The sequence below is a fragment of the Alnus glutinosa genome, chromosome 8 (genome assembly GCF_958979055.1).
Source record: "Alnus glutinosa chromosome 8, dhAlnGlut1.1, whole genome shotgun sequence".
NCBI lineage: Eukaryota > Viridiplantae > Streptophyta > Magnoliopsida > Fagales > Betulaceae > Alnus > Alnus glutinosa.
In genome coordinates this window covers 16,849,538-16,874,723 of record NC_084893.1, presented here as the reverse complement: position 1 = coordinate 16,874,723, position 25,186 = coordinate 16,849,538, and the positions used below count along the sequence as shown (strand labels likewise).

The following is a 25,186-nucleotide window of genomic DNA, read 5'->3' as shown; positions in this document are numbered from 1 at the left end:
TTTTTGTAATTAGTTAATAAAGAAAAAAGAAACACATGCAGAAAGTTTTTGTCAATGGCACCGCCTAGGCGCCTAGGAAAGATTCGGGGGCACACCTGGCATTCTCCAACTCCACGGCTTTCATTGGGAAAAACAGAAAAGAAAACGAGAAAGAAGTTGCTCCATCCGAGGTATTGACTTCTCAACCACGTTTTATAAGCTTAAGACGAATGTCACTAATAATGTGGAGTGGAAGACTGCAATTTACCGAACTGGAAGAGACATTTATTTCTGCCACTTTGTTTTACCAACACTTCCTGCCTCTTTGATATGCTACTTTTGAGCTCTTCTTCGAAGAGTAGTCTGTTGTGAACAGCTTCAAAACTAGAGCAATCTTCCAATTTGTGCTTTTCGTTTATATTTGATAGCCAAATAATAATATAATCTCAATTTTCGAATATACCTTTCAATCGAAAGGAACAGCTACGTTTGAATGGTGCCACCCAGGTGTTCGAATAATTTCCGAAGAGAAAGAAAAATATTTGATACGCATTTTCTTTTGGGATTTGGCTTAAGTGCTGTTTTCTGTAATTTTTTCAACGATTCAGAATTAAATCCAAATTTTGATCGATTCGAAGATAGAGATGATAAGTCCCAAGCCTACCCCAGAATCCGATATGTTTTTTCAATATTAATGCAGCACCAAAAATCTGCGCACTAGCCAATGCAAATTATTGATTTTTTCCATTTCTATTGTTGTAAATATCGGTTCTGTAGTACAAGCTGTTGCTGTACCCAATTTAGTTCATGAATGGCGACCAGCAGTGGCTTGGTGCTTCATCGTTGTTGGTCTATGTTAGCCTATCGAGGTGTAGCTTTCCCACGGAGATCTCCGAGACTAATGCTGAACTTCCATTCAGTGTGTGCAACAGCAACTGCTACTTTTGCTACTTCTTTAGAAGTCAAAGCCTCCTCTGACAGGTGCAGTAGTCGCTTTGGCACAAGGGCATGTAGCAGCAAGTCAAACCAGCCCACAAGAAGGTGCTCCGCCAATGCAATTGTTGTTGTCGACGATGAAAAATACGGCAATAAGCAGGTGATTAGTGTTACTCCACGTCTTTACGACTACATCCTTGCCAATGTTCGAGAGCCGGAGGTAGTGAACTTCTTTCCCATTTCTTTCCATTAATATTTACTCATAATAACTTCTATATTTTCCTTTTGTGATTCTTTATGAGGTTCCATGTCAGATTCTACGGCAACTTCGAGAGGAGACTGCTTCCATGCATGGTAGTCAGATGCAGGTATTTGTTACTGCTTCCTTCCTTTGCATATTATGTTGACATTGCTCGCATTTCTTCTACAATCTTCCAGGCATTGAATTCATAGAAGAACTATTTTCTATCAATCTAATCTTGTATGGAATGTCTGAAGTCATGGTTTTAATTCCTCAACGTATTAACTAAAGCTGACAACATATTGTTCTCTTAATAGGTGTCTCCTGATCAGGCACAGCTACTTGCTATGCTTGTGCAGATTCTTAGGGCAGAGCGGTGTATTGAAGTTGGTGTTTATACTGTATGTGCATCTCACTGAAATTTAACTTCTTCTGGTCAACAGACTACTCACTGCTTTTATTCTGATATGCAAGTATTTGTTGCCAGTCCTTTGATTTATAAATTCTCTTGCCTAGTTTGTTACTTAATACATATGTAAGAAAAGGTTCACTTCAATGTGATGTAACAAAATGTGATGAAATGTCTGCATTTCAGGTGCTCAAGAATTTGAATTAGAACTGCATATGATGGCATAAGTGCAAGTATTTTTGCCGTTCTAGTTTGGTGGGTCACTTATATATACCCAAAAAAAAAATCATTACCAAAAACAACAAACATTTTTGAACCGTGGACTACTCACAATTTTTTTTTTAATAAGTAATTGCAAATTCATTTAAAAGCGTAAAAGCGCAACCTAAGTACACTGGAAGTATACAAGAGAGAAGCCTAGCAAGTAGCGGAGAAGAGATCTAAAAAAGCATGACAATTCGAAGAATTACAATATGAGGCAGCAGCCCAAAGAAGGAGAATCTTAAAGAATAAATCCTTTAATTCCACTAAGGTCCTCTCATGGTCCTTAAAACTTCGACAGTTTCTTTCCCTCCATAGACACCACATTAGGCAAGCTGTAATCATCTTCCAGACTGCATCAAGCTGAGATCTAACCCCTTGCACTCTCCAATAGGAAAAGAGATCTAACACCCTTCTAGGGTTAACCCAAACCATCCCTATACTGCTGAAGATAGTATTCCAAAGAGCACTTGCGATCTCACAATGAAGTAGAAGCTGATGAAAATTTTGGTTATTCCATCAAGGTTGGTGGCATAGAATTCTTTAAAACAAGTTTATTTTCCTCCATATACAGTGAACAAGCTACCACTATCCTAAACCAGTTACCACCAGACAAATTTACTGTTTCACCCACTGGACAAACAAAGAACAGTTTTGAGTTGAAGCTATTTGAATCCTATGTGAAGCTGATCACCATAGGACCCTTGGAGAGCATTTCTCTAATCTTTTGACCTAGATCTCCAGTAACTACCTAATGCACTCAGACTAACGCTATCATATCAAGTCAATTTGGTATGTGAACCTGTTCTATGTTTATAGAGTGATAATAAGGAAGATATTAGAAAAAAGTAGAGAACATATATGGGTGATGCATGCGGATAAAGCTTCTCTTTACACTTCCAGCTTCAATAGTTATTTAAATTTGATTAGGACTCGTTGATAAAGATAGAATCCTTTCTAGAATAATGCTTATCTTAGGGCATATTCTGATTTGTTCTATCAACCTTTGTTTTTAGTAGTTTAGTAGGGATCTAGTACCGAGCTCTATAAAACTGATGTCATCCTTTTATTTTTTAGATGGACTAAGATTCACAATTGCTTAGTTATTCTTTGAGGTGAGACTCCTGTTAATATTACAATAGCAGTGAGACGCCACTACTAGCCCATGACATAGACTAGTGAGATGCTAATCTATGCGAGAGATGGCTACCTCTTCTTGCTAGTTTTTGTATTTGTTCGATCAATTTTTGGTATCAAAGCATGTTCATCAGCTTTGGTTGATCTTTGATTTACGTCCTTGCATCATGAGCACACGGAGTGGCAAATCTTACACATTAGGAAGACTCTCGCAAGCACAAAGAGATGGTCTTTTGCTAGAGGTCGTTAATTAGATAAGACACTATGTGGAACCACATCTATGCTGAATTACATGCGGAAGTAGTAACAGATAATGTAGAAGATGTTTAACAGATAAGCGGGCTAGCCAAGGAGATACCCGATGGTGAAGAAGTTGCTGAAGGAAGTACAAGAGCGCAACCCAGACAAGTCCGCTACCAAGCTGCACCACCTCCAAGAATGAGAAACAACACATCACAGGCTCCACCATTCAACCAAAGCAAATATCAACTTGGAATGCTGGACTTTCAGCATATCTTGGACCAAATTAACGGGTGTGAAGAATGAATTGATGATGCCACAAAAAGAGTGCATGTTGATTTTCCAGATTTTTACGGAAAGTTGAATACTCATGCCTTTCAAGATTGGCTTATCCTTGACGACTCCTTTGAATGGTTTAGTATGTCAAAATACTTATCAAAAAAATGGTTTAGTATGTCAAACGACTGGAAGGTATGATTTGTGATGAAACTAAAAAACTAAGCTGGTGTTTGGTGGCACAGCATGAAAGAACAACTCCATCGCCTTGGGCAACCTTCTATAATTGACTGGGAAGAGATGAAACTCAAACTAAAAAGAGAATTGCTTGCCTGTTGATTCTGAGAAAGATATAGTTGAAGAACTACTGCTACACAGTCAAGTAAGTTCAACCATAGATGACACACTAGCAAGTTTCCTGAGTTGACCATCCAAAGCCAAGTCATGGAAACGGAAACAGTTGCATGTTATAAAGCCGCCCTTTGAGCAGAAATCAGGAAAGAACTGCTAACCACCCGCTTGGTTATTGTAGATGAAGCTTATCAATTGGCATTGAAAGTCGAGAATCAGTTCAAGTGGTTGTCCATTTGAAGAACTAACCACCAGGTGGGAAACAATTCTGGCCGTGTCACTCGCAATGGGGCAATCCGAGTAAAGAAGTTCAACTCTCCCCAACTGAGGCTATGTTCCCACTGGAGCAATGGATTATGAAGACCATTAAGGCAAAGGCGTACTCAATTCACATCTCAAGATGGATAGAAGTCATGATGAGTGCTGCAAAAATATGCATTTACTTGTGATGAAGATATCATAGTTCTAGGGGAGTTCATGGAAGAGCAAGAAACAAGAGTTGGGATGTCCACAACCAGATGATATTCCTGAAGATCAGTTAGATGAATCGGCCTTGCCTATTTGTGTATTTCAAAGAATTCTGGCTGGACAAAGACAAGAAGAAGGAAAGGAAGATTGGCTACGAACTAACATTTTTCACACCTGTGTGGAATATGGAGATTGAGCCATGAATCTAATCATTGACAATGATAGTGGTATGAATGTCATGTCTTGGGAACTTGCGGACAAGCTAAGACTAAAGGTGGAGAAACACCCAAACCCTTACAAGGTTTGTTGGGTAAATGACACCATGATAATGGTGAGACTCCGTTGTTTAGTTTCTTTCTCATTAGGCAAGAACTACAAAGACACCGTATGGTGTGATATTATTCCAATGAAGGTGTGTATATTCTACTGGGAAGACTGGCTTTATTCTAGGAGGGAGCACCATAATGGCTATTCGAATACCTATTCTTTCATGTACAATGAGTGAAAGAGAGTGTTGAAGCCAGCGGAGATCAACAATTTGGACAAACTGAACCAAAGAAAGATTCAAAGGTTTTGATCATGACACTTTGAAGAAGAAAGTCATGACCAAGGTCTCATTTACACCTTGATAGCTCGAGCTGTAAAAGATTCAGAAGATCAAAGAAAGGAGCCTCCCCCTGAAGTTTAAGAAATATTGTCAGATTTCTTAGACCGAATTCCAAAAGAACTACCTAAGGAGTTGCTTCCCATGCGTGATATTCAACATGCCATTGACCTTGTACCAGGAACTACTTTTACATAATGAATCCCAATGAGCATGCAGAGCTGCAAGGACAAGTGAAGGGATTGCTCAACAATGGCTTCATATGAGAAAGCCTTAGCCCATGCTCAGTACCTGCGTTATTGACGTCGAAAAAAATAGTAACTAAAGGATGTGCGTTGATAGCCGGACAATCAAAAAAATAACCATCAAATATTGGTTCCAATACTACGATTAGATGATATGCTTGACATGATGGTAGGAGCCACTATTTTTCAATGATCAATCTATGAAGTGGATATCACTAGATCCGATTCGTCCCTGTGATTATTGGAAAATTACATTCAAAACTAAAGATGGATTATATGAGTGGTTAGTCATGCTGTTCAGGTTAGCTAACACTCTTAGCACATTTATGCGAATGATGACTCAAGTCCTCCGTCCTTTCATTTGAAGATTTGTTGTCGTATATTTTGAAGGCTCATTTACAGTCGAAATTGTGAAGATCATAAGGAGCATCTCAGGCAAGTGATGCGAGTATTGTGCGCCGAGAAGCTCTACACCAACCTAAAGAAGTGTACCTTCTTGAGTCAATGTGTTATTTTTCTGGGATTTATTGTTTCCACAAGGGGAGTTGAAGCTGACCCCAGAAAGGTTCAAGCTATCTTGGACTGGCCAATTCCTGCAAATATCCATGAAGCTCGAAGTTTCCACAGGTTGGCTACATTCTATTGTCAATTTATACAGAATTTCAGTTCCATTATGGCTCATATAACTGAATGTACTAAATCTGGTCCATTTATTTGGACAAATGCGGCAACTTAGGCGTTTGAAGAGTTGAAGATGACCCAAGGCCCAGTTTCACGACTTCCAGATTCTGACAAAGTATTTGAAGTTCCAAGTGATGCTTCTCATATTGGAACAGGTGGTGTCTTGAGTCAAGGACATCCTATTGCATATTTTTTTTTTTTTTTTTTTGTGAAAAACTTAATGATGCCAAGAAATGGTATTCAACTTATAATGTTGAGTTTTACCCTGTTGTTCAAATCTTGAAGTATTTGCAGCATTATCTAGTTCACTGTGAGTTTGTCCTCTAAACCGATCATGAATCCTTTAAATACATAAACTCTTAGAAGAAAATTAGTGCAAGGCATGCAAGGTGGGTTGACACCCTTTGACAATTCACTTTTGTACTCAAACATCAATCTGGAGTTGAGAAAAGAGTTGTGGATGCCTTGAGCCAAAAGTCTGGCTTACTAGAGTTCGGTTTCCTTAATGGGTTTTGAAGAAATCAAACAAAAGTATGCTGGTAATGAAGATTTTGACAAGACTTTTGCTTATATATCATCTGGGCTGTTCACAAAGCAGCCAAAGCATACTATCAACGAGGGGTATCTCTTTATATATAACTCACCTTTGTTTACCGGAAACTTCATTACATGAGCATCTAATATGGGAGCTGCACACTGGAGGCTTGGGTGGGCACTTGGGGCTTGCCAATACTGTTGCCCTTGTGGAAGACCGATTTTATTGGCCTAGTTTGAGAAGAGATGTTGCTAAAGTCCTCAAGCTGTGTCGTAATTGTCATCTTGGGAAAGATCAGAAGCAGAATACAGAGTTGTATTTCCCACTTCCAGTTCCTATTTCCTAATGTACCCTGAGAAGAGAAGGTATGGATTTTATCTTAAAATTTCCCAAAACACTACGAGGTCATGATTCAATTTTTGTGGTGGTTGATCAATTCTCCAAAATGGCTCTTTCATACCATGTTCCAAGGCTTTTGATACATCAAGAATAGCAACTTTGTTTGTTAAAAAGGTGTCACAGTTGCATGGAATGCCAAAGACAATTGTATTTGACAAATGTCAGCTACTTTTGGAAGATGCTATGGGATAAAATGGAAACAAAATTGAAGTACTCTAGCACTTTTCATCCTCACGGACAAACCAAAGTTGTAAATGGAGTTTGGGAAATTTACGCTGATATTTAGTAGCAGACCATATTTTTAATCGGGATCTTATCCTTCCACAAGCTGAAATTTGCATACAATAGTTCTGTTAACTGTTCAACAGGACATTCACCCTTCGAGGTGGTGACCGGATTCTGTTAAGGATATAATGGTCAACACACAAACCCTAGCAGCCGCCACACAAATCCTAGATCAATCAGCCGTGAATCAAGGCAATCCTCTCCAACAATCACACACTCGGATACTCTCTCCATATAAAACCTACAGCTAGCATTATTCTCTTGCAACTTTCCTATTGTACCTCAACGGCTATATTACCATATCTACCTTCCTAGAATAGAATGATTCTTACCTTATGTAAATGACAGTGTACATGGCATACATGTACTTGTAAATCCTTATAAATATAGATCAATACAAAACCCTAAGCATCAAGTGCTTAAGGCTCTTTTCCTAGTTTTGTATTAAGTTTACATGGTATCAGAGCCTACCAACAGCCAACGCTCATCCATGGCCACTCCTACCGCCGCCGCTCCTACTACTTCAGATCTCATGCCCAATGTCACCCAACTTGGAAGCATCAAATTAGAAGGTCCTAATTATCTCGGATGGGTTGCTCAATTTCAACCTATCTTGTGTGGTTATGAACTCCAAGGTCTACTGGATGGATCAGATCCATGCCCCCCGAAACTCATTACCAATACAGATGGTAATGGTGAAATTCCGAATCCAGCCTATGTTTCATGGCTGCGAAGAGATCAGCAACTGCTGAATCTTATTATCTGCTCTCTTGCTCCTCCATTGGTACCTTCGATGTACGGTTTAAAAACATCGCAGCTTGCCTGGAGCAGTTTGGCAACACGGTTTGCAGCACAATCAAAGTCCAGAATTTCCCATCTCAAGCGCCAGTTACAACGCTTGCAGCAGGGGAACAAAACTTGCACTGAATACCTCAGCCAAGCCAAAACTTGGTCTGACGAACTTTCAGCAGTGGGAAAACCCGTTGAAGATGATGATCTCATCTCCTATGTTATCAATGGTATTAATCCTATCTACAACTCTTTTGTTACTGCCTTTACTTTACGTGATCGTGAAACCACCTTTCATGACTTCCAATCTGAATTGTTGAGCCATGAAATTCTCCTTCAAAATCAGCAGCAAACCCTTAACCCTGAAGCAGGATCCTTTGCCCTTCATGTCAACCGCTTTCGACCACCTCAGCAACCCAACAATTTTCATAGTCCTCCTCCCAACTTTCGTCCCAGCCCCAACAACTTCAGGAAACCAAAACCCTTCCCCCGTCCCCCTGGTCAATTCTGCCAGTCAACCCCTCCTAATCACTACTCCCCAAGACATCCAACTCCACCCTCACCCAATACTTCTTTTGGCAATCACCCCACCAATGGTGCTACTTAGCCCCCGCGTCAGTGCTCTCCTTGCCAAATCTGTGGCAAAACCAGCCACCGTGCCCTAGACTGTTATCATCGCATGGACTACGCCTACCAAGGCCGTCACCCACTAATGCAACTTGCTGCCATGACTGCTCAGACTAATGAAGAGTTCACTAATCAAGAATGGCTTGCCGACTCCGGTGCCAACACACATATCACAGCCGACTCATCTCTCCTCACAGAATCTCAACCGTTGGATGGCTCCGAAACTGTTGGCGTCGGTAATGGCACAGGTTTGCTTATTCACAACACCGGTTCTTCTATTGTTCAATCCCCTAATTCTGCATCCTCTAAACTTCTTCTCTCACAAATTTTACATTGCCCGGCTGCTTCTGCCAATTTACTTTCTATTAACAAATTCTGTAAAGACAACAAATGCTGGTTTGCTCTAACTGATATTGATTTTACTGTGAAGGACAATTTGACAGGGAAAATTCTGCTCCACGGACCCAGTGAAAATGGGTTGTACCCCATCCGGTTGCACCCTCACTCCTTGAATAAAGCATCCGGGTTCACTGCCCTCCTTGGTGTCAAAACCACTGACATGGTTTGGCATCAACGATTGGGACACCCCTCTCTCTCTATTTTACAGCATCTGTTTCGTCATCAGCACCTTCCTCTTCTCGGTTCAGTCAATCAGTCCATTGTGTGTGAATGTTGTCAACTTGGCAAGTCTAAACAACTTCCGTTTTCAGAGTCCATTAGAAGTTCTTCGAGTCCTTTAGAAGTAATCCACTCCGATGTATGGACCTCTCCGGTTCCATCACTGAGTGGATGCAAATTTTATGTTTTGTTTATTGATGAATACAGCCGGTTTACTTGGTTGTATCCTATTATGAATAAAAGTGAAGTTTTTCAGTGCTTTATTAAATTTAAATTACTTGTTGAAAATCTATTCTCCACTACTATTAAATATTTTCAAACTGATAATGGTGGAGAATATACCTCCACCACCTTCAAACAATTCTTGGACCAAAATGGCATTTTTCACCGACTCACATGTCCACACACCTCTCAGCAAAATGGTATTGCTGAGAGAAAACATAGACACATAGTTGAAACCGGCTTGACCCTCCTTGCTCAATCCGGTTTACCCTCTAAATACTGGGTAGACTCCTTCCTTACCTCCATTTTTCTTATCAATCGTCTGCCCTCACCAGTCACAAACAACACTTCCCCTTTCTTCAAACTTTTCAATAAAGAACCTGACTACACACTGCTCCGTGCCTTTGGTTGCCTCTGTTATCCCCTGCTTCGTCCCTATGCTGCTCATAAACTATCCTTCAGAAGCAAGCCCTGCATATTTATCGGCTATGGTGCCAACCAACGTGGCTACCGGTGTCTTGATCCTCACTCTCACAAAATATACCTTTCCCGCAATGTTGTCTTCGATGAGACCAAATTTCCAGCCAAAACACCATCTCTCTCTCACGGGTCCTGTAAAATCACTACAGCCCCCAATACTCCCGTCTTCTTCCAACCTGCTGCTCTTTTCCCCCTACCCTCTTCCCCTATTCCGTCTTCTCTTTCTACTGCTCTCCCTTCACCTACATCCTCACCTCCTGACCCTACAAACTACACTTCCACTCCCCTGTCTCCCTCCGCATCTCCATCCCCTACATCTCTACCTCTACCATCATCCCCCACCCCCACTCCTGCACCTCTCCCCTCCATTATCTTCCCTCCTCCTCTCCCTACCCACCTAGTAGCCCCTAGCAACCGTCCTATCACCCGATCCCAAACCGGATCCTCCAAACCTCGAACTTATCCTAACTTCACCACATTTCATGCTATCAAACATCCTCTACTCACCTATACCTCTGTCGTCCTTCCACCCGAACCTTCAACATACCGTCAAGCTGCATCCCAACCTGAATGGGTTGCTGCTATGACTGCTGAATTCCAAGCACTCCTCTCCAACAACACTTGGTCTCTTTGTCCCCGCCATTCCCACCAACATGTTGTCCGCAACAAATGGGTCTACAAGCTCAAACAGAAACAAGATGGCAGCATTGACCGTTACAAAGCCCGTCTCGTCGCCAAAGGCTTTGATCAACTTTCTGGAATTGACTACCATGACACCTTTAGCCCAGTCATAAAACCTCCCACCATTCGGTTACTCATTGCCTTAGCCGTTCAGTTTGATTGGAACATCACACAACTGGATGTCTCCAATGCTTTCCTTCACGGCTACCTTGATGAAGATGTCTTTATGGAACAGCCTCAAGGGTTCCTAAACCCTCAGTTCCCTACTTATGTGTGCAAGCTGCATAAAGCTCTCTATGGGCTCAAACAAGCTCCCCGGGCTTGGTTCACCCGGCTCTCTACTTCTCTCTTAGAAATTGGATTTTCTACTTCTCATGTTGATCCTTCTCTTTTTACTTTTCACACTAACAGATCTCACATCTTTCTCTTAGTGTATGTCGATGATATTATTATCACAGGTAACAATAACGCCTCCATGCAATCGGTTATAGGCAAACTCCAACTTGACTTTGCCATGAAGGACCTTGGCTCTCTTTCCTACTTCCTTGGCATTCAAACCACCCGGGACTCTACTGGCATACACCTCCGGCAATCCAAATACATTCAGGACCTTCTCCACCGTGCTGGCATGATTGACTCCAAGCCATACCGCAGCCCCTGCCTCTCTGGTTCCAAGATGTCCAAGAATGATGGTGAACCCCTTCCCAACCCTTCTGATTATCGACAACTCGTTGGGGCCCTCCAATATGCCACTCTCACGCGCCCGGACATTGCCTATTCAGTGAATCAACTCTGCCAGCACATGCAAGCTCCCACCTCCGTGCACTGGACAGCAGCTAAAAGAGTTCTTCGTTACCTCAAAGGCACCCTCGATTTTGGCCTCCATTATACCAAAGGCTCCTTCACCCTCCACGGCTTCTGTGACTCCGATTGGGCTGGCAACCCTGACGATCGCCGCTCCACCACTGGCTATGGCATCTTCTTTGGTTCCAACCTCATCTCCTGGTCCGCTAAGAAACAAACTGTCGTCTCCAGATCCAGCACAGAAGCCGAGTACCGTGCCATGGCTATCACTACTGCTGACCTTTATTGGCTCCGCATGCTCTTCAAAGAATTACAGCTTCCCTTGCCATCTCCTCCCACAATTTGGTGTGATAACTCCGGCGCTCTTGCTATTGCCTCCAATCCGGTCTCTCATACCCGCACCAAGCACATCGAAGTTGATGTCCACTTTATCCGGGACAAGGTTCTCAACAAAGACATTCAGCTCCGCTACCTCTCCACCATTGACCAGCTTGCCGACATCTTCACTAAAGGCCTCCCGGCCGATCGCTTCTGCTTCTTGCGTGACAAACTTCCGGTCGTCCCTCCCCTCAGTTTGCGGGGGGGTGTTAAGGATATAATGGTCAACACACAAACCCTAGCAGCCGCCACACAAATCCTAGATCAATCAGCCGTGAATCAAGGCAATCCTCTCCAACAATCACACACTCGGATACTCTCTCCATATAAAACCTACAGCTAGCATTATTCTCTTGCAACTTTCCTATTGTACCTCAACGGCTATATTACCATATCTACCTTCCTAGAATAGAATGATTCTTACCTTATGTAAATGACAGTGTACACGGCATACATGTACTTGTAAATCCTTATAAATATAGATCAATACAAAACCCTAAGCATCAAGTGCTTAAGGCTCTTTTCCTAGTTTTGTATTAAGTTTACAGATTCAAGGCATGAAAACTAATATACTTGATCCCATTGCCTAGTTCAGCTCAATCAAGTGAAAGTGCTGAAAACTTTGTTCGGCACATGCAAGAAAACGATGAAGAAATACGAAGAAAAATCATAACGCAAATTACAAGCAGCGGGCTGACTGTCACCACAGATTTGCAGAGTTCAAGGAAGGTGATCTAGTTATGGTCTGATTGAAGCCAGAAAGATTTCCTAAAGGTGCTTACCACAAGTTACATTCCAGGAACACTGCTCCATTTAAGGTGCTAAAACATTTGGGTCCTAAAGCTTACTTCCTTGTCTTTCCACCCGAAATTCAGATTAATCCTATCTTCTATATAGAAGACTTGTCAACGTATCATGGGCATCAGAAGGAGCCTGAAGCCGAAAAACCAGTTGTGAAGATTGCTGCTGGGTTGGAACCAAGAGAAGAAATTGAAGATACATTGAATTATGACATTGTGTTTACAAGGCGTGGGGGGTTCAAGAAGTTTTTATCAAGTGGAAGAATCGTCGCATGTCGGATTGTACGTGGCTTAGAATTGAAAAAGTGTAATAGCTGAATCCTGACTCGTACAAAATATATCAAACTAAAAATTCATTGATAAAGATATAATCCTCTCTAGAATAATGCTCATCTTAGGGTTTATTCTGATTTGTTTTATCAACTTTTATCTTTTCTAGTTTAGTATAAATCTAGTGCCCAGCTCTATAAAAGTGATGTAATCCGTTTTATTTCTGATAGATTAAGATTCACAATTGCTTAGTTATTCTTTGAGGTGAGACTCCTCTTAATATTACTGTAGTGGTGAGATGCCATTGCTAGCCCTTGACTTAGATTAGTGAGACGCTAATCTATGTGACAGATTGCTACCTCGTCCTTTTAGTTTTTTTCTTTTAAAAAAATTGTTCTGCATCAATGGGTGAGACCCAAAGTTTGGATTTGCCTTAAACTGAATAGGATCCTAGGATCACAAGGGAGAAGGATCAAACTGGCCCTTGCAAACAGCTCCCAAACCCATTTCATGGGTATTTTGCACCTATTCACTCACTGGTTTTACTTCATCTAATTTGCCAAGGCCCAATACAATTTACGATTGAAGCTTATTAACAAGAGTGACTGAGGTGCCCATTTAAGTACAAATAGTCATAAATTATCTTAAATAGAAAAGCGGTCATGTAACTAAATTGCAATCTTGGAACTTGCATCTTAGCTTAAGTTTTAGTTTGAAAGGTTTCCAATTTGGATTTGGAATATTTCTCTTATGGAAAATTTTCTTGGGAGTTAACAGTGTTTAGTTTAGGAGATTTCTTTTCCTTTTGGGAGGTATTTGAATCAGGTTAGATCTTTTCTTGTATGTTCAGGTTAGAAATTAAGACTACTGAAAGGCTTAATCATGGATGTGTTAAGGAGGTGGTGTATTCTGGTGAACTAAAATCATCTAAAGAGCTTTTCTGCTTGCTCCAACTCGCTCTGTCTTGTGTAATTCCTTCTCCTGTGATAAAACGCAAGATCATTACTGCAAATAATATAAAACAACAGCGCACTCCACTTACGGCAGGAGTAAAACCTTTAGTGTTTTGCTAGCAAATTTCTCTGCTTTCATTATAGCCATCTTCTACAAATTTAAACCATACGTGTATGGTTCCTTATTGGACCGAACTTGCTCTAAACCAACTCTACTAATACCAAGACTCTTACTACACTTATCCGAACAGACTCCTATATAGAATTAAACTCCAGCAACAACCAACTTTTTTTGCATCACGTCAATTCTGCAGCAACCAACTTTTACTGCACCTCCATCCTGGCACTTCTCACCCTTGACAGTCCCAACAGACTCACACTACTCCTTTTCCAACATCATATATTTTGGATTAGGCTTCCTTAGTCTTCTAGGTCTATCATCCTCTCATTATTATTGTTGTCATTGTTATTTTTATCATCATCATCATTATGAAACAGGCTTGCACCACTCAGCCCTCTTATCTTAATTTTTTTCTTCTTTCCACCCCTTTCTGTCTGTTTCTTTTTTTTTTGGCAAAATAAAAACTGTTTTTGGAATATTATTCAAAGAATCTGGTACGGTCAGAATCCTAGGGCTACATGGCAGTACTGTAGCCCCCAAGCCAGCAGTGAATAAGGAGTAGTATCTCCATATTTTCTTTCCCTAAATGTTATAGCTAATAAGGAATAGTATTCCACTAGTTTTGTTCTTTCATAGTTAGATTTCCTGCATGATGTAATGACGGCTAGACCTAATGGTTATGTCTTATGACCTAACCGTCTTCTATTTAAGTATAACCCTAATGAATAAGATCATGCTGAATTATTATCAAACCTAAAACCTTTTTGGTATCTTTGAGGTCACGGCTCCCTTGAAATAGCTCATATCCCTTTTTCTTTGTTCTTTTACTATTTGATTGAATCAAGTGGTATTAGAGTTAGGGTTCCTCTCTTTAACAAGAAATTGTTAAACCTATAGGCCTGGTTTCCCTCAAACGAAACCAGAAAAAAAATTGAGAGAATTTGAGATAGTCACCATAGGCCGTTCTCGTAACAAGAGCAGGGCCTACCAGGATTTTTCGCTCGAGGCAAGGCCGGGTACACGTTCAGTCACGCAGAGAACCAGCAACAATTCATGGAAGGATGTATGGGCAGCTTGGAGCAGTTGGTGCATTCCTTAACCGAGGGATACCAACAGCTCATGGCCAGAATTACCGAAGTCTTCGAGATGCTGTCCACCCAAGGCAGGAACTGACGTGAAGACAGGGAGAATTCACAGGGGAGACAACGTGCTGGAGATGGAGAAGATTCCTAGGAGGGAGAAAGGTCTCACAAGTCACACCTTCGACCATCGCCATGTCAAGCTTGACTTTCCCCAGTTTAATGGGGAAGAAGATCCGACCAGCTGGGTTTGCAGGGCAGAACAATTTTTCAGGTTCCAAGGAACCACCGAAGAAGACAAGGTTGCATTGGCTTCTTTCCATCTAGAAGGAGAAGCCCAACTTTGGTTCCAAATACTGCTACGGGAAGGGAGGGAGATAGGCTGGCCAGAGTTTAAAGAAGGTAATCAAGGCGGATGTCACTGTTGGACGGCCCCTTACTCTCACTTCAGCCATCGGCCTAGCAAGGGTCTATGAGGCCTGCAACATGGCTCTAAAAAAGCATGTCCCTTTAGAGACAAGGAGACCACCCTTGACCCCCCGAAGCACTATGGGTCAGCCACCTCTTCCCATCAAGAGGTTAACATCGGAAGAACTTAAGGAGAGGCAAGAGAAGGGTCTATGTTTCAAGGGAAATGAGAAGTACGATCCTGGGCATCATTGCAAAAAGCTTTTCATGATTGAAGCTTACTTGAGAGAAGATGAAGATGGGGACGCGATGACACAAGATGAGGAGGAGGAGGACACCCTCGAGATTTCCTTGCATGCCATTACTGGAAAGGATGCACCCGAGACTATAAAGGTCTATGGGAGGATTGGGCAATCCATTTTTCTAGCGCTCATTGATTCGGGCAGCATCCTAACTTTATGAGTCTAGCCCATGCCCACTTGTTGAAGTTGCAACCAGCTGAGGAGGGAGGAGGGGTGGACGTGATGATCACTTCAGGATAGAAGATACGCAGCCCAGGAAAATGTGTTCAGATTCCTGTAGTGTTGCAAGGCAGAATTTTTATGGTAGATTTTTATATTCTGCAATTGGAGGGTTATGGGGTTGTGTTAGGCACCCAATGGTTACAGATTTTGGGGCCCATACGCTGGGATTTTGAGACCTTAGAGATGCAGATTGTGTGGAATATGGAGCCCATAATATTACATGGAATTAAGAACAGGTCTGGCCGGCCAAGAGAATTCCTGTCTCTCCATCCAGCAGAAGCCGAAAACTGCAAGGGGATACTGAAGCAGAATGGGAAGGAGAAGGAAAAAGAGATGGAGCAAATGTTGGAAGGGTATGGCATAGTTTTTGCAAAACCCAGGGAGCTGCCCCCGCCATGCAGCCACAACCATCGCATTATACTACCAAAGGAAGCTGGTCCGGTCAGTGTTAAGCCATACAGGTACCCATTTTTTCAAAAAACGGAGATCAAAAAGCAAGCAAAAGAGATGCTGGACGGGCATAATCCGGCCCTCCAACAGTCCCTATTCATCACAGGTACTCCTAGTCAAGAAAGGGGATGGAACATGGCGAATGTGTGTAAACTACTGGGAATTAAACAAGCTTACAGTGAAGGATAAATTTCCGATACCGGTCATAGATGAACTCTTGGATGAACTTAATGGGGCCAAGTACTTCACCAAGCTAGACTTGAGTTCGGGATACCACCAAGTTCGGGTAGCGGAGGAAGACATTGAGAAGACTGCCTTCCGCACTCATCATGGGCAATACGAGTTCCTTGTCATGCCGTTCGGCTTGACGAATGCTCCCTCCACCTTCCAATCTCTCATGAATGAGGTATTTCATGCTTACCTTCACTAGTTTTCTTTGACGACATTTTAATCTATAGTAGTGAGTGGGCACAACACATGGAGCACGTGAAAACTGTGATGGACTTGCTGGAAAAACAGCAACTCTATGTCAAGAGGACCAAGTGCAGTTTTGGATAGCAAGAAGTACACTATTTGGGGCATGTAATCTGCCCCGAAGACGTGGGGGTTGACCCCGAGAAGGTAGAAGCAATGAAGGAATGGCCCAAACTAGCAACTCCTTAGGCCATGCGTGGATTTTTGCGACTCAGGGTATTACCGGCGCTTCATACAGGATTACGGGAAGATAGCAGCCCCGCTGAACCGGATGTTGAAGAAAAACAACTTTGTTTGGACGGCCACAGCCGAGATTGCTTTTGAAAACCTCAAGCAAGGAATGACTAAAGCCCCGGTCCTCGCCTTACCCGATTTCTCTAAGGAGTTTGTGGTGGAATGCAACGCATGCGGAGTGAGCATAGGGGCTGTTTTACATCAGGAGCCGCCCATAGCTTTTTTGAGCCAAGCACTGCAGGGAACACAACTCTTGCTGTCTACATACGAGAAGGAGATGTTAGCCTTGGTGATGGCAGTCTAGAAATGGCGTCCCTACCTCCTTGGGCGACACTTTGTGGTAAGATCCGATCAACACAGCCTTAAATATTTATGGTCCCAAAAGATCTCTACCACCGCGCAGCAAAGATGGATGTATTAGTTAGTGGGATTTGATTTTTCTGTGGAATACAAGGTAAGGAAAACATTGTGGCCAATGCACTCTCAAGCCGAGCTATTGGCCGTGGATTTGATTTTTCTGTGGAATACAGGGATGAAAATTCAGGGCTGGAATAGGGGAAGAATTTACAACAAGCCAAGCTAGTGGCTGTGTCGGGCTCGATTCCAAATTGGCTGGAAATTGTCAAGGACAAAGTGGGGAAAGATGCAGCCCTTCAAGAATTCATAAAGAAGGTTAGGGAAGGGGAAGCATTCGGCCCTTGGGATTTCTAGGATGGTCTCTTGTACTATAAGGACCAAATATACCTACCCGAAACTTCAGCACTTCTTACTACGATTCTGGAAAAAATACATGGCAGCTTCCATGAGGGGTATCACAAAACCTACCAAAGAGTCCAAGCCAACTTCTATCGGAAAGGCATGAGGGGTCGAGTTAAAGAATTCATCAAGAATTGTGACGTATGCCAACACCATAAGAATGAAAATCTCACGCCAAGGGGACTACTGCAGCCGCTCCCTATTCCAGAAAAAATATGGGAAGATATATCTATGGACTTCATCGATGGCTTGCTGAGTTCGAGGGGGAAGACAACCATTTTTGTGGTGGGAGATTGGCTGTGCAAGTTTGCCCATTTCATAGCAATCAGCCATCCCTACACGACAGCCGGCATAGCACAAGGTTTTTTTTTTTAGAATATCTTCAAGCTCCATGGGATGCCGAAGTCCATAGTGTGTGACCGGAACCCTGCATTCAGTAGCCAATTTTAGACAGAATTGTTTAGGTTACAAGGGACTTCTTTCAATTTCAGTTCAATCTATCACCCCTAAACCGATGGGCAAATGGAGGTGGTGAATCATACGTTAGAGATGTATTTGAGGTGCTTTACAAGCAATCAGCCGAAGCAATGGGGCAAATGGTTAGCTTGGGCGGAGTATAGCTACAACACCAGCTGGCATTCCACCATCAAAAACACGCCCTTTGCAGTGGTATTATGATACATTCAGATTTTCCTAGGGCTAGGTGGCAATGTTGTAGCCACCAAGTAGCCCCCAGCCGGCTGGAATAAGGAGTATAATTCTCCATATATTATTTCCCTTAGTGTTTTAGCTAATAAGGAATGTATTTTTCACTAGTTTATTTCCTTCCTAGTTATTTTCCTGCATGATGTAATGACGGCTAAACCTAATGGTTATGTCTTATGACCTAGCCGTCTTCTATATAAGTGTAACCCTAATCAATAAAATATCATGCTGAATATTAACAAACCTAGAACTTTTTTGGTGTCTTAGGAGGTCATGGCTCCCTCAAAGTAGCTATTGGAGATCACGGCTCTCTCGAAGTAGCCCATATCATTTTTCTTTGTTCCTTTTTTTTTTTTTTTTTTTTAATTTGTAGTATCAGAGCCAAGGTTCCTCTCTTTAACAAGAAATTGTTAAACCTTGAGGCCCGGTTTCCCTCAAAGAAACCAGGAAAAAAAAAATCGAGAAGAATTCCAGTTATTCACCATAGGCTGTTCCCGCAACAAGAGCAAGGCCTACCAAGATTTTTCGGTTGAAGCAAGGCCGGCTATCCGTTCATTCACACAGAAAAACCAGCAACAAGCTATGGAAGGACGCCTGGGCAAGCTAGAGCAATCGGCGAACACCTTGACAGCTGAAAACCAGAAGCTTATGGCCCGGATTACTGAAGCTTTTGAGATGATAGCCACTCGGGACCTACGCGAAGCAGGGGAGAACGAGCAGAGGAGACCACGTGTAGGAGATGGAGAAGATTTCCAAGCAGGAGAAAGGCCTCATGCTTTCAGGTACTGCCATGTCAAGCTTGATTTTCCTCGGTTCAATGGGGAAGAAGACCCAACCAGCTGGGTTTGCAGGGCTGAGCAATTTTTCAGGTTCCAAGGAACCAACGAGGAGGACAAGGTGGCTTTGGCTTATTTCCATCTAGAAGGAGAGGCCCAACTTTGGTTCCAAATTCTGCTATGGGAAGGGAGGGAGATAGGCTGGCCAGAATTCAAAGAAAGGGTGTTTGCTCGTTTTCGGCCTACCCAATTCTATGATCCCTTTGGAGAGCTAACCAAACTGCAGCAAGAATGAAGTATAAGGGACTACCAAGCCAAATTCGAGTCCCTACTTTCAAAAATAGGAAATTTATCACAAAGCCAGCTGGTTAGTTGTTTTGTAAGCGGCCTAAATGATGAAATCAAGGCGGACATCACTGCTGGAAGACCCCTTACTCTCACTTCAGCCATCGGCCTAGCAAGGGTCTATGAGGCCCATAACATGGCTCTTGGAAAAAACGTTCCTTCGGACATGCAGAGACCACCATTAACTCCCCGGAGCACCATGGGCCAGCCACCGCTTTCCATCAAGAGGTTAACACCGGAAGAACTTAAGGAGAGGCCAGAGAAGGGTCTTTGTTTCAAGTGCAACGACAAGTATGGATCCGGGCATCGCTGCAAGAAGTTGTTCATGATTGAGGCATACTTGAGAGAAGATGAAGATGGCAATGGGATAGCACAAGATGCAAAGGAGGACACTCCGGAGATTTCCTTGCATGCCATTACCGGTAAGGACCCCACAAAAACCATGAAGACTTATGGGAGGATTAGATTGTCAAAGTTTTTAGTACTCATTGATTCGGGCAGTACTCATAATTTCATGAGTTTATCCCTTGCCCGCATGTTAAAATTACAACCTGCAGAGGAGGGAGGGATGGACGTGACCATCGCCTCAGGGGAAAAGATTCACAGCCTCGGTACGTGTGTTCAAGTTCCAGTAGAATTGCAAGGCATGACTTTTACCATAGACTTTTATATTCTGCCATTTGAAGATTATGAAGTTGTGTTAGGCACTCAATGGTTGCGAATTTTGAGGTTTGAGACCTTAGAGATGCAGTTTGTGCGGGATAAGGTACCAATAATATTACATAGCATTAAGGGTAAGTCGTGCAGGTCAAAAGAATTCATGTCCCTCTATCCAGAAGCAGCCGAAAACAACAAGGAGATGCAGGAGCAGAATGTGAAGGATAAAGAAGAAGAGAGGAAGCACGGGTTGGAAGAGCAAGGAGTGACTTTTACAAAACCGGAACTGAAACCGAATAGGAAGAAGGAAGAAGAGATGGAGCCAAGGTTGGAAGGGCAGGGAGTGAATTTTGCAAAATTGGAACTCTTCCTTGTGGACAAGGAAGTTGTTAGGGGGGAGGAATGATGCTTTCAGATTTTCCTAGGGCTAGGTGGCAATGGCGTAGCCACCAAGCAGCCCCCAGCCGGTTGGAATAAGGAGTATAATTCTCCATATATTATTTTCCTAAGTGTTTTAGCTAATAAGGAATGTATTTTCCATTAGTTTATTTCCTTCCTAGTTATTTTCCTGCATGATGTAATGACGGTTAGACCTAATGGTTATGTCTTATGACCTAGCCGTCTTCTATATAAGTGTAACCCTAGTCAATAAAATATCATGCTGAATATTATGAAAACCTAGAACCTTTGTTGGTATCTTGGAGATCACAGCTCTCTCGAAGTAGCCCATATCCTTTTTCTTTGTTCTTTTACTATTTGATTGCATAATATTATGGTAGGGATCCTCCTATGCTATTAACTTATCTCCCAAGTGCGGCTAGAGTGGAAGCTGCAGGAAGGGAGTTAATGGCGCGAGATCAAATGTTGAAGGAGCTGAAGAACAACATCCATGCTGCCCAAGAACGTATGAAGCGGCTGTTTGATGGTAAACACCAAGAAGAGGAGCTCGAGGAAGGCGACTGGGCATACCTGAAGTTGCAACCCTACCAACAGGTTTCAGTCTATAATGCGCAAGAACACCAAGCTGGCAGCCCGCTTCTATGGTCCATGTCAAGTTATCAAGAAAATCAGCCCCGTTGCATACAAGGCTTGCCGCAAGTTTCCCGCATCCATCCAATCTTCCACATCAGCCTGCTGAAGAGGTACCTTGGCAGCAAGCACGTCACTTGTCCGCATCTTCCGAAAGTGCTAGACGACAGCAGAATAACCCCCACACCACAGGCAGTATTGGAGACTCAGATCAAGCACAAGAAAACAGAATTGTTGATCCATTGGCAAGGCCTTTCACCGGCAGAAGCTACGTGGGAAGATCAAGATATGGTCATGGCTCAGTTTCCGGAGTTCTTCCTTGGGGACAAGGAAGTTGTTAGGGGGGAGGATACGGTCAAAATCCTAGGGCTACATGGTAGTACTGTAGTCCCCAAGCCGGCAATGAATAAGGAGTAGTATCTCCACATTTTCTTTCCCTATATGTTATAGCTAATAAGGAATAGTATTCCACTAGTTTTGTTCTTTCCTAATTAGATTTCCTACATGATGTAACGACAGCTAGACCTAATGGTTATGTCTTATGACCTAGCCATCTTCTATTTAAGTATAACCCTAATGAATAAAGATCATGCTGAATTATTATCAAACCTAAAACCTTTTTGGTGTCTTGGAGGTCACGACTCCCACGAAGTAGCTCATATTCCTTTTCCTTTGTTTTTTTACCATTTGATTGCATCAGAATCCTTGTCATCTAGGTTAAATGACCTCCCAAATCATACTACTGTCTGGTTGGTCGAGTTCATTCTTTTTTGTTTTCCTATCTTCATCTTAGTTGTTAATAAGTGAAACACATGAATATCATGCATGTGTATGTTAATGTGAGGTAATGAATATATTCTGACTGTTGTTACTTTCTCCTTCTTGTACAGTATTCTTGACAACTTCTAGCTTTGGATTTCATGTTTTCTGAGTACCCAGAGTGAAGCTTCTTTTTTGTTTTCAATGGTTGACTATGGGGTTCATTTTTTTCATGCAGTAGATAGCTTTTTTTTATTTATATAAATTTAATGTAGTAGCAAGTTACCGTCTTAAATCTTAATATTATATATTTTGCTTTAATTTGTTCAGGGATATTCCTCATTGGCTATTGCATTAGTCCTTCCAGAAACAGGTCGTTTAGTTGCCTGCGAAAGAGATGCCAAGTCTCTTGAGGTTGCAAAGAAGTATTATGAGCGAGCTGGTGTTTTGCACAAGGTTATATTTATCTCTTTTTATCTTGAATATTATTAGCATCATGAAATGCTTGATACTTGCAGTTATAGAGACTGTAGCTTATTGAGTTTGTCTCTGTAGCTTATACAGCTTGTAGTAAGGAATATCTACTAAATTTGCATCATTTAAACTGTAGGAGCCTGTAATATTTCTTAATTAGTGCAATCTGATCATATTTCTCCAGTTATAGATCAACTAGTCGCTCTTTGTTTTGCTTGAGATTTGTAGACTGTATATCTATCCCACATTTACATACTCATACTTCTTTTGATGATTTCTGTATACTCTGGAACACTTGATTTGCATTAGGTGGATGTTAAATATGGACTTGCAGCTGATGCCCTAAAATCACTGATTCTAAAAGGTGACGCTTGCAGGTAAATGTAGTAAGCAGTCTTAAAATGGCGCTGCATTTTTCTCAAACAGATGTTCTCTTTTGGTTATAGGGTCTCTAGTGGAAACCAATAGTAGGTCCCACTTCTTCTGCATTTATTTATTGCAATAACCACAATATAGGAATTTTGTACTAAGAATTGAATCCAAATATTATGTGAAGATTTTGTATTTTTCACTGTAAAATGAGCTTTCTTCTTCCATATTTATGAAGGAAAAAATTAACAAATTAACATTTTGCACCTATTTACTTTTCTACTCAGCTTTGATTTTGCATTTGTTGATGCCGAGAAGAGGATGAATCGGGAATATTTTGAACTGCTTCTTCAACTGGTTAGAGTAAATATTAGATTCATTTAGGCTCCATTTGTTTCGGCGTTAAATATTTTATGGAAAAAGTTTTCCATATTTTTGAGCGTTTGGCGCAACATAAATTATTGGTCAACCTAAAAATGTTTTCAGTTGACCAAAGAAAATAGCATTCATGAAGTGTAAAATGGTTTATACTTTTGCCTGATGCCCCCCCCCCCCAAAAAAAAAAAAAAAAAAAATTTAAAAATCTCTCCAAAATATTTATTTTTTATGAGGTAGACCCTTAAAAATTAATTTCCTCCCCCCACTCCCCCCTTGGCACTAAAATTCTTAATTCCATGCCTATACACAACTCCTCAGATTATATGAAAATATAAGAAATATTTGCGAATTCTCTATACGAGCCAAACGCCAAAAATACTTTCAGCTGAAATCATTTTCTTGAAAAATGATTTCAGCTGAAAATATTTCCAAGAAAATGATTTCAGCTGAAAATATTTTCCAACAAAAACCATTTTATGCCAAAACAAATGGGGGCTTAATATGTTCCATATCCATTTACCCTTCCTGTTTGATTCTTTTGACAATTTTGCTCATTCATTGTCCTGCTTAGTTGTTAGTTTCCTTTTGTAGGTGAGGGTTGGGGGTCTCATTGTGATTGATAATGTCCTTTGGCATGGAAAAGTTGCTGACACAATGGTGAATCAATGACTTTTGTTTATAAATCTTGTCCATTCAAAATGATTTTGATTTTTTTAAAGTTTCTTTTAAGCAGGTAAATGACGTTAAGACAGATAGCATTAGGAATTTCAATAAACATCTACTGGAGGACAAGCGTGTAAACATCAGTATGGTAGGTCTGAATTTTCTGCCTATATTTTGAGAAGTTCTGCAAGACTCTTTCAATTGATCCATAACCTTAATCTTTTTTGAGTGCTAGGTACCTATTGGAGATGGCATGACGATATGCCAAAAAAGATGACCTCATAGCAAAAGCTGATGATATTCTTGATTCAATGAATAAGTTTTAATAAACTTATTTGGTACACAAGTGAATAAATCACATTTTGGTCATTCAGTTATGCGTTCCAAGTATACTCTCTTATATCTTGAGACCTAAGTTGGTGTAGCTTTCTGCAAGACTGAAGATATACTTTGAGGATGACTGGAAAACTTGAAGTTTGAATCTGATGCTGACAATGGCCTATGACATATGCTCTAAATATAAGTCATGTTCCTTCTAAGCAGCAAATGAGATCATTCTGATGCAGATATAATTTAAATAGATAGCTTCATGATCTATTGAACATAAACAAAACTATATGCATTGAAGAATCAGTTGATGAGTTGTTGATTATGAGCTGGTTTTCCCGATGTAAATTTTTTTTGATGTTTGTATGCTTGTGGATTTTTTTCTTTTTTTCTTTTTGTCAATCATTTTGGCTCTGCGGGAAGATCCTTGCATCCTCCTGGCAGTTGTTATACTTTTATATTTTATAGCATCGACAGTTTTACTTGCACTATTGTGATGGGACATAAATTTTTTACAAACCAGTTTGCAGGAAATATCTTACAACCCACATGTAAGAGTGACATGTGTCCTTTAAACACGTGAAAATCACATGTTTTTTTATTAATGTTATTATAAAACAATGTGAGAAGTACATGCTATTAAAACAACACGTGATTCTCACATGCCAAGAGACATATGTCACTTTTACATGTGGGTTGTAGGATATTTCTTACAAACCAGTTTGTTAGAAATTTCTGTCCATTGTGATGTTACTTACTCCATACTTCAAAACTAGAAAGTATCCATACTTCAAAACTAGAAAGTACTCGGAATACCTGTGTTGAATACTAATCTATAAGTATTTTATGGTTTACAAATGTTTGAATGGAATAGTTCTATGTGAAGAGGATGTATCAAGTGATGATGCTAGGTGCTACTTGATTTATCATTTTACAATCTCAGACCCTTCTCTCAAGCTCGAAACTCTTGTGGGCCTTCTGCCGGCAAG

At 41.3% G+C, this 25,186-nt stretch overlaps 1 protein-coding gene across 5 annotated transcripts; it reads left to right on the top strand.

The window, feature by feature from the left end:
* Positions 1-36: 36 nt before the first annotated feature.
* On the top strand, positions 37-24,681 carry LOC133875400 (tricin synthase 1-like). Of its 5 annotated transcripts, none has more exons than XR_009901450.1 (10): positions 37-170; positions 757-1,135; positions 1,230-1,283; positions 1,474-1,557; positions 22,317-22,442; positions 22,770-22,837; positions 23,117-23,186; positions 23,799-23,864; positions 23,927-24,018; positions 24,106-24,146. XR_009901450.1 is itself a non-coding variant. In XM_062313527.1 (10 exons), the coding sequence occupies exons 2-10, from the start codon at positions 791-793 to the stop codon at positions 24,145-24,147; spliced, it is 891 nt and encodes a 296-aa protein (XP_062169511.1). In that variant the 5' UTR covers positions 37-170; positions 757-790; the 3' UTR covers positions 24,148-24,681. The 5 variants fall into 5 exon arrangements, 3 of the variants coding, with proteins under 3 accessions (XP_062169511.1, XP_062169510.1, XP_062169509.1); XR_009901449.1 differs by having other exon boundaries at positions 23,117-23,192; XM_062313527.1 differs by having other exon boundaries at positions 757-1,075; positions 1,218-1,283; positions 23,117-23,192; positions 23,941-24,018; positions 24,106-24,681.
* The last annotated feature ends 505 nt before the right edge of the window (positions 24,682-25,186 follow it).